At 56.9% G+C, this 9,203-nt stretch overlaps 1 protein-coding gene across 1 annotated transcript; it reads right to left on the minus strand.

The window, feature by feature from the left end:
- Positions 1 to 1,561: 1,561 nt before the first annotated feature.
- On the minus strand, positions 1,562 to 8,294 carry NOBOX (NOBOX oogenesis homeobox). Its single transcript, XM_068972443.1, has 8 exons — positions 7,991 to 8,294; positions 5,444 to 5,992; positions 4,953 to 5,059; positions 4,524 to 4,633; positions 3,974 to 4,047; positions 3,525 to 3,747; positions 2,754 to 3,055; positions 1,562 to 1,857 (listed from the first exon to the last, which is right to left on the minus strand). The coding sequence occupies exons 1-8, from the start codon at positions 8,292 to 8,294 to the stop codon at positions 1,562 to 1,564; spliced, it is 1,965 nt and encodes a 654-aa protein (XP_068828544.1).
- Between the last annotated feature and the right edge of the window lie 909 nt (positions 8,295 to 9,203).

Below are 9,203 nucleotides of genomic sequence, written 5' to 3' on the forward strand. Positions count from 1 at the left end.
CTTGTAACCACGTGGACTATAGCCACCAGGGTCCTCTGTCCATGGAATTTCTTTAAAACCCTACACAGATAGCCAGACATGTGTCTGTGTAGCTAAGGTGATTCCTCTCCATTGCTCAGTACTTTCCCTTTTCAGTTCTTATGGGCCATGACCCTAGAACTAGTATGATGGATATAAGTTAATACATGTTTTTCAAAAAAATTGTGTCTTCCAATAATCATAGCATTGGAGGTCCAGAATGACACCCCATGTACACTCAAGTGCACGGTGGTTTGAGTCATAGCCCTGAAATTCTACTTATTTGGACACTGCAGGGTCATCAGAAGTGTGTGTGTTCATTGCTCAGTTGTGTCCAACTCTTTGCGACTCCATAGACTGTAGCCCGCCAGGCTCCTCTGTCCATGGAAATTTCCAGGCAAGAACACTGGAATGGGTTGCCATTCCCTTCTCCAGGAGATCTTTCTGACCCAGGGATGGAACCTGCACCTCCTGCATTGCAGGCAGACTCTTTATTGCCCGAGCCACTAGGGAAGCCTGCAGGGTCATCAGATGTGGGTACTAAATAAACATACATAAATACATACATATATATATATATATATATGAGCATCCTCTTCTTGGTCTTCCCACCCCCTCATTCCTACCCAATCCTTTCTCTACTCAGAAAAAGAAGAGCTCTGGGAAAATAAGTCATGGTTCACAATTCTAGAGACTTGACCTAAATAGCCTCAAGCTTCTCTCATCATCCTATCCCTAGTTAAGGGTTAGTTGCATCAGTCATGTCTGACTCTTTTTGACCCCATGGACTGTAGCCTGCCAGGCTCCGCTGTCCATGGGGTTCTCCAGGCAAGAATACTGGAGTGGGTTGCCATTCCCTTCTCTAGGGGGAATCTTCCCTACCCAGGGATCGAACCCCGGTCTCCTGCCTTGCAGGCAGATTCTTTACAGGCTGAGAGCTACCATCTCTGGAGGGCCCAAATTCCAGAAAAAGTCCCAGGCTCAGGTTTGTTCAGGCTCACTTCTGGGTTTGAGACAAGAACATGGTTTAAAGATAGGACCAAACACAAGGCCCAGGAGGCCCCATTCCTTACGCAGCAGGAGAGACGGGCCCCAGAAGGATGCCAGGCTCCACGAGATCCTGCCCCAGGGGGTCAGTGCCTCCTGAGCTGCCCGCGACACAGCTGCCCAGCTGAGTGGGTGGCAGTGAAGAACACGATGGTCTTCACTAGCGTGAGAAGGGAGACAAGTGACTACAGAGAGAGAAACCCAAGAGGAGACAGTTTACTGCTTATGAAGGCCACTGGCTCATCTGTGGAGCAAGGAGAGCAAACAACATAAACGGACGCAACCGTCAGAGGCGACACAGCCCCACTCCATTTCTCCAGGACCACCATCCGGAGGTGTAGGGGAAGGATGGGCGGGCCAGGCCTCCTCCTTCTCAAATCAGCATTTGGCAAAATGAGCCCTGGAGTCCAGTCTCTCCTTCAGCTTCGAGCCCCGTCTCCTCCGGGGTGCTCCAGCCGTCTCTGGCAGGACGGGCTCTGGGTTCTTGGCTCCACGACTAGGGGCCATGGCTACTCTTGTCTTCTTCTTTGGGGGCCGGGGGCCGCTCCCCTGGGGCGGCCGGTGGTTCCTCCTGGGCCTGGCCGAGCAGGGGTCTTCCCGCTGCAGGCGGGGTGCTCTCCGGCATCTGGGTGAGGCCCGGGGAAGGCGGCCTTCCCGAAGCCTGCGCGTAGGGAGCGGCAAACAGGTCCAGGAAGCAGCTGTCCCCTCCTGGGGGGCCTCCCAGAGCCTGCAGGCAGAAGGCGCTGGGGAACGGCGAGTCTGGCAGGCAGGGGTCGGCCCAGGGCACCGCACCTGTGGGGCCAAGCACAGAGCGCGCGGCATGAAGGGGCCCCAGCGCAGTCTCGGCGACGGAGCCCCTCCCTGCTCCACAGAGACACGGGCCAGGACCCCAGAGTGGGCCTCCCCTCAGGACCAGGCACCCACCCCCCATATCTCGAGGGCCTGGGGTTGGGGCACAGTGACACACAACGCACTGCGGGCCGGGCGCCCCCTCACACGAGCGAGAGGAGCCCAGGAACCAGAGTCTTCTCCCCCTTCTTCTTCTGAGTCTCCTAGGGCGGTAACTCCAGGATATCCCGGGTCCAGGTGGCCCCTCGGACACTCCCATCAGCTGCCATCTACTCTGAGTGTTTCACGCCCGTCACTCCTAGTCCTCACCAAGCCCTCAAAGAGATGGGAATGGTATTCCCACTTCAGAATCCAGGAAGCTCAGGAGAACTAGTGACGACTGAGCTGGACTCCATGCTTGGCTTTGCCTCCCTCCAAAGCTCTCTCACTTGGAGAAGAAAATGGCAATCCACTCCAGTACTCTTGCCTGGAAAATTCCATGGATGGAGGAGCCTGGTAAGCTACAGTCTATGGGGTTGCAAAGAGTCGGACATGACTGAGCGACTTCACTTTCTTTCTATAGTTCCTTTGGGAGACGGAAATGGTAACCTACTCCAGTGTTCTTGCCTGGAGAATCCCATGGATGGAGAAGCCTGGTGGGCAACAGTCTCTGGGGTTGCAAAGAGTCGGACACGACTAAGTAACTAACACATACACAAAGCTCTCTCTTATTCTGCTCTGAAACCTCCAGGAAACTGGAGGACGAAGAGCTTCACCAAGATAACCCCCGTCCTGGGGCTCTGTCCCCTCTCACCCTCCTCAAACACTGTGGGGGGGTTTCTCTTCCAGCCCCGACTCACCCACGTTCCCGGCTAGCGGCTGCAGCAGGACGGGCCCCGATGGAGGGCCTGGGAAATAGCCCTGGGATGAGCCCCCGCCAGGGCCACTGGACAAGGCAAAGAGAGGGTCTTCGGGCAGCGGCGGAGTCAGCGAGCTGGGCAAAGGGAAGGGGTGCAGGTATGGAAACTGGGGCTGCGGGTGTTGGAAGAACTGGGTCTGTGGCGCCTGGGAGAAGGAGAACGGTCCTGGCTGGCTGCTGCTGGGTTGGTACTCCTGGGTCTCCAGATCCTCTAAGTATGAGCAGGCAGGGGGTGGAGTGATGCTGTGGGGACAGAGAAGAACTTCCTGAGGCTCCGATGGTTTCATGTCTACCATGCCCTTCCCCCGACCTGCCTCTCCACAAACCCCAGGCCTGCGGCCTCCTCCTCTTCCTGCTCCAGCTTCTCACCCTCTTCTCCTCTACAGCTGTGATGTCCCGATCCTTCCCCTCCCCATCCCCTCACCCTTTAACCCTCACTACATTTACTAACTCCTTGTTTCTCTCGGGGCTTCCCTGGTGGCTTAGACGGTAAAGAATCCGTCTGCAATGCAGGAGACCCAGGTTCAATCCCTGGGTCAGGAAGATCCTCTGGAGGATGGAATTGCAACCCACTCCAGTATTCTTGTCTAGGGGGCGGGGAAACCCCATCTCTCAGTTACCCTCTCCACTCCCAAGCTCCATCCATCTTTCCTCCTTCTGTGCCTCCCCCAGGATAGCTCAGTATGGCCCCCGTGAAATGGCAGACAAGTACCTTGTTCCCCACAACCCACAAGGGCCATCCTTGTGGCTGCTGTCACTGCTCAGGGTATCCAGCATCAGCTGGGGGGCATGCACAGGGCCGAGCGGAAAAGGAAGGTTGGCTCTTCGGACAGGTGGGGGGCTGAAGAGTGGGGGTGTCACAGGCCTTCTCTGGGGGCCCTCATTCTGCAGGTTTGGGCCCAGAGTCTGGTCAGACTTCAGCAGCATGGACGGCTCTGGGAACAGAAGTCCACGGGGGTTGTGAGAGTAAGACAATGCGGCGGGGGAGGGTCACAGCCTTGGCAATGCTGGAGGGGGTTAGAGTGCAAGAGGCCTGGGCCCCCCAAAGGGGCCTCACTGAACAAAACCGTGGAGAGCTCTGGCCGCTCCCAGGTCTTCCAAGAAAGAGCCCTTTGACTTTGCCGTCTTCCCCAGACAACCCTCAGAAGGGGGTCGGCTCACCTGGAAGGGAATCCTGAGGGAGGGTCCCAGGCTCCAGGATCGTGGACTCGGTAGGTGGCAGCTCGGCCACAGAGCTGGAGGCAGACAGATCAGAGACTGCAGGTCAAGGAGACCCTGGTCTATGACCGGAGCTTCCATGTAGGGAAAGGGACCCACACATTCAAGCTCTGTCTCCCTACGAGGCACTGGCAAGTCCCAATCCCACCTGGTCCAAATCCCTCTAAATATCAGCCAACAACTCTGGCTCGGACCGTAAAGAAGCCGCCTGAGATGTGGGAGACCCGGGTTCAATCCCTGGGTTGGGAGAAGCTCCTGAGAAGGGAATGGCCTTCCGTTCCAGTATTCTTGCCTGGGACATCCCACGGACAGAGGAGCCTGGTAGGTTACAGTCCATGGGGTTGCAGAGAGGTGAACTTGGCTAAGCGACTCACACACACATGCCCCATTATGTGCCTAGCCTTCCAGCACCTTCCCCCTTCTAGACTCCAGGATCCCAGCTTAGACCCCACGTCCTGCCCATGGGGAGGGGCCAGGAAGAGGAGAGTCTTACCTGCACTGGTTGCTGGCGGGGGCTGGGGTAAGGGCGGGACCTGCAGGTGCGTCCTTATTCTCCTTCCCATTCATTTTTCGCCACTTGGCCCGGCGATTCTGGAACCACACCTGTAGGGGAAGAGACACCTGAAGAGCCTGAAGAGCAGGGCAGAGCCTGAGGCTTGGGCCCGCTGGCCCATGATGACTGTGACCGAGGAGGTCCCTGCACCACTCAGACTGGCATGAAGGGTTCATCTAGATGGGGTCTGAATCACCTCCCTGCTTCCTCTAAGTCTGCGGCCAGGTGGAAACAGGCAAAAACACAGCCCTGGCTGAGGCCTCGCTCCAGCCCCTGTTGGGGAGCTGCCGAGTACTTGCTAAGCTCCCCCAGAGTCCCGGCATGTGGGCTCCCCTCCACCCCCAGATCAGGGGAGTCAGCACCCTTTACCATGATGCGCTGGGGGGTGACCCCCACCGTCTGGGCGATCTCCCGGCGCTTATCGCTATCTGGATAGTGGTCGTCTTGGAAGAGCCTTTCTAGCTCCTCCAGCTGGTCTGGAAGAAGAAAACACTGGCTTTGAGGATGAACACCAGTGATGAGGAAGCAGAGGAGAAACACACGCCTTCCAGGCGGGACCGCTGTCCCGAGCGCAAGGGCCTCCCACAGCCTGGTGGCTAAGTTCCCCCAGTGGGCTGGGGCCTTCTCTGGCTCGGGCTCTGTGGCAGGGAGCTGCCTGGTGGTTACTTTCCTGTTTCTTCCATGTTCCGATAAGAAAATGCAACCTTTCCCTCTGAGGGTCAGAAGTCATGGCCCTGCATAGGTCAAGAGATGTTCCAGCCAAGGTGATGCATAAGCCAACTGCACTCCCGTCTCCTGGGGCCACGTTCCCAGAGATTGACACCAGGTCCCTCGGGTTTCCTCCCACCTCAGGGACTTACCCGAGCGGTACAGGGTGCGGGTCTTCTTCCGGACCTGGCAGGTCACTTCCGGGGACCTCTTCTCCTTCTCCAGGTTTTGGTTGTTCTGGGCCAGTGTGTTGAGGAGGTTGGCCACATGGCAGGACCCCCGGCCTAACCCACAAGGCACCGGGTTGTACGCGGCCCGGGCCGGGTTAGCGCTGCTGGGAGATGCCGTCGAGGCCGGACCCACATCCCTAGGCTTCTTCTGCTCGCCGGTGGCTGGAGAGTAGGGCCTCTTCCCCAGCCTCCCCTCTGTCCCTGGGAAGGGAGGCCCTTGCCCCTGAGGCTGGGGTCTAGGCGAGGCTAGGCTCCTGTCTTCGTGGAGAGCCCCTGGGCTGGGCCTCTGGCAGGCTTTCCCAGCCCCAGCCCCTTCCCCAGGAGCCTCTGACGGCCGCTTCTCCCCAGAGATGGTGCAGGAAAGAGGCATGGCCTTGCCTGGGGCGTCCTGAGTGTAGGGGGCTGACCTCTGCAGGGCTTCCTCGTCCTCCTCCAGCCTGGCAGCAGGGGACTTGCCTCCACCCCCCTGGCCTGTGGAGAGCCAGCACCCCAACTTCAGCCCAGGAGAAGGAAGAGCCTGGCCCAGGGGAACGTGCTCCTCCCTGGTTTGCAGCTGCTGTCCTGTTTGACCTTAAGCTTTCACTTGTCTACTTAGCAAATGCGGTAACAGTTCCAGGCGTGCCTTCCTAACTCGGCTACTGTGAGGATCACATGAGGGAATCCTTCTTGCCCGGAGAATTCCATGGACAGAGAAGCCTGGCAGGCTACAGTTCATGGGGTAACAAAGAGTCAGATACGACTGAGCTACTAACACATAGGTACATACACAGCTTGGAAAAGCGAAAGCACGCAGATGCTACCATGAGGGGTCTGAGCTTGTGAAACTAGATGGTGGGGGAGCGATCCTAATTTGGGAGGAACTTACTCCCTGGGAGTTCCCAGTTTTCTCCCAGACACCTGGATTGTGAGTTTGAGACGGAGACTCTGCAGCTGATCAGACTGGATCCTGGTCCTGCTCCGGACACAGCGTCAGGGCTGAGCAGGGACACGGCAGGACTGAGTGGTGTCCGGGGGCCCAGACAAGAACATCAAAGGGGAGCTAACAGGAATGTCTACCCTCATCTCCCACAGAACTGGCTCTTTCCTCAGTGACTTTCCTCACTCCTATACACACCCTCATCCCCTCCCTGCAAAGCGGGACCTCAGCCAAGGGCCTGGAGCCCAGGCCAGCCTCCCTTTTACAGCTGACCTGACGGGCACTGAACGTTCCCATCACTCAGCCTTCAGCTTGTCTGTCCTTTTCTGAGCTATGACTGATTGATCATGAGTTTACCAGGTCCTGGGCGTGGTGCTAAACACATTTCAGAGATCAGTCCAGTCTATATTTAATCCCTGTGAGGAAGACATAGGCATCTCTCCCTCTAACAGATGACGAAACGCAGATGGCAGAGTTCAATGACTTGCCCAAACTCACAGCGCAGGGCTCTTGTTCACTAGATGGAGCCCTTCCGAGGGTCACCAACCTGCCCCTCATTTCCCTCCCAGGTTCTTCATAACCTCCAGAACTCTCTCAGGTATAGGAGCTGCTGTGTTATTTCTTACAAAACTGGAATTTTTTTTTTAATTTTTTGAATATTTTTAAGTGGATACTCACTGGTGTTTTGTTTTGGCCCCCACAGCATGTGGGATCTTGGTTCCTCCACTAGGGTCTACCCAGGCCCCCTGCATTGGAAGCGCCAAGTCTTAACCTCTGGACCATCAGTGAAGTTTCCAAGAGCGAGTTTTTCTGTTCTATTTTGTTGTTAATGAAAGTTGCATGAGATTGACTAGCTTAAGGAACAGCTTTCTAACAACATGTAAAGATGTAGGTCACAGGCCTAAGGTGCTTTATCAGATTGTTCCCTAGTGTACAAGCTGGTGACCAGGGTTTGCAGGCTTCTACTCCATAACTAAGCCAAGAGGCCGGATGGGGATGCGGAAGAAGGACACACTGCTTTTACAGTAATTTTGGAGCACTGGAGCCTAGCAAACCTGGTACATAGTAGGTGGTCACTAAAGGCAATGGATCAGAGTGATAGCTTTCCTGAAGTGGCTCAGCGGTAAAGAATCCGCCTGCCAATGCAACAGACCTGGTTCCAACCCTGAGTCAGGAAGACCCACTGGAGAAGGGAATGGCACTCCTTTGCCTAGAGTATCCTTCCCTGGAGAATTCCATGGACAGAAGAGCCTGGTGGGCTACAGTTCATGGGGTCGCAAAGAGTCGGACACGACTGAGCGACTGAAGAACAAATCAGGGTGATAGGCCCTGGTAAGAACGGTGATGGGTCTTGGAACCTAGAACAGCAGAGCCTCAACCCTGCTTTCCTTCTCTGTGTGTAGAGAGATCAGAACCCCAAAACGGAAGGGTGCCGTGGGGCAGGCTCCCTGGCCCGCCACAGCCCCTCGAATCCCCCTCAGTTCCCAGCCCCGACCCTCCCTCCCGAGCTCTAGAGGCCTGGCCGCTGGGCCCCCGGGGTCCCGCGCACTCACCCCGCAACTCCGGGCCGCGCTCCCGGGTGGGCTCCATGGCCTGGACTGCCGCACGGGGCCGCCCGCCTGCCCGCCGCCTAAAGAAGCCTCGCGCGCGGGCAGGTGTGCGTCCGCGAGGCCCGCCCGGGAGGGCGGCGCGCGGGGCAGCTGCAGGGCGCGAGGCCCGGGGGCCACGCAGCTGCCCGCCCCCGCCGCGGCTGGGAGGGGCGGGTGCGGCCGCTCCCTGGGGCTGGGGGGCGATGCACGCGGGGCGTGGGCGACAGCCCGCCTCCAGGAGGCTGCAGAGGTCACCAGCGCCCACCATCTCCCAAGGCCGGCCTTGGCACTGGGCTCCGGTGGCGGCTTGCGCCTTGAGACGGAGTCCTTCCTTGGGAACCTGGGAAGGCGACTTAGGGAGCCACTTATCCTGGGAGCCCCAAACCACTGCTGCACTGAGGTTCCCCCAAGCCTAAGCCCCCAAGACCCCGTGCCGATTGGGAGGTTCCCTAGAGCCCCGAGCTAGAAGAAGCCAGACCACACGGCGAAGTCTACACGTCTCGGATGGACACAGTTGCAGGAGCCCCGGAGGCCACAGGTAAGCGGGCGGAACGCGGGGAGGCCTGTGTGCTGCTCAAAGTTTTGGCCTCAGTTTTCACCCGCTTGAGACCACTTTTATTCGCCGAAAATGGGCGGAGGACACAGAACAAAGATCCTACAGGCGCGATCTTTGTGACTCTTCGTTCACCGAACATTTCTTGCCTTCTTTATAAAAGAATTTAAGAATTTAAAATTCTCACGGCGTCGTCCTCCCATCTGCGCTTGAGTGGGAGGTGATGGCCAAATTGAAACAGGTGCTTGGGGGTGGGGGTGGGGGGCCGTCCAGGACCGAATCCAGGTGTTTTGCTTTTAGGATTGAAAAGACTCTGGACAGCGTGTGCTTTCAGGCTGTAATCACCTGTTGGTATGCTTTTTTCTGTGCCTTAAATTCTTTTGAGGTGCTTGGATATACGTGTGAACTTTGGAAGCCTGGCCGTTCTAAAATATAGACATATGAGCGAGTTAATTTTGTGATAACATGATCAAAATTCCAGGCCCTCTGGTGTTTCATTCTGACTCCGGTAAGAGCAATATCCTCAGGTAAATAAGCGGTTTAAAGTTTGGGACCAGTTTCAGGTAGAAATCCAGGCCATGTGAGCAAGAAAGAGAGAGCAGCTAAGTGGCTTTGTTTGTGAAA

Source organism: Capricornis sumatraensis, chromosome 5, assembly GCF_032405125.1.
Source record: "Capricornis sumatraensis isolate serow.1 chromosome 5, serow.2, whole genome shotgun sequence".
NCBI lineage: Eukaryota > Metazoa > Chordata > Mammalia > Artiodactyla > Bovidae > Capricornis > Capricornis sumatraensis.

Excerpts from the sequence above, each read along its gene's own strand:
- NOBOX (XM_068972443.1), bottom strand. The coding sequence starts at position 8,294 with ATGGTGGGCGCTGGTGACCTCTGCAGCCTCCTGGAGGCGGGCTGTCGC. Across the intron at positions 5,993-7,990 it reads GCGCGGCCCGGAGTTGCGGG|GCCAGGGGGGTGGAGGCAAG; the intron begins GTGAGTGCGCGG and ends GGCTCTCCACAG. Across the intron at positions 5,060-5,443 it reads CCGCACCCTGTACCGCTCGG|ACCAGCTGGAGGAGCTAGAA; the intron begins GTAAGTCCCTGA and ends TTCTTCTTCCAG.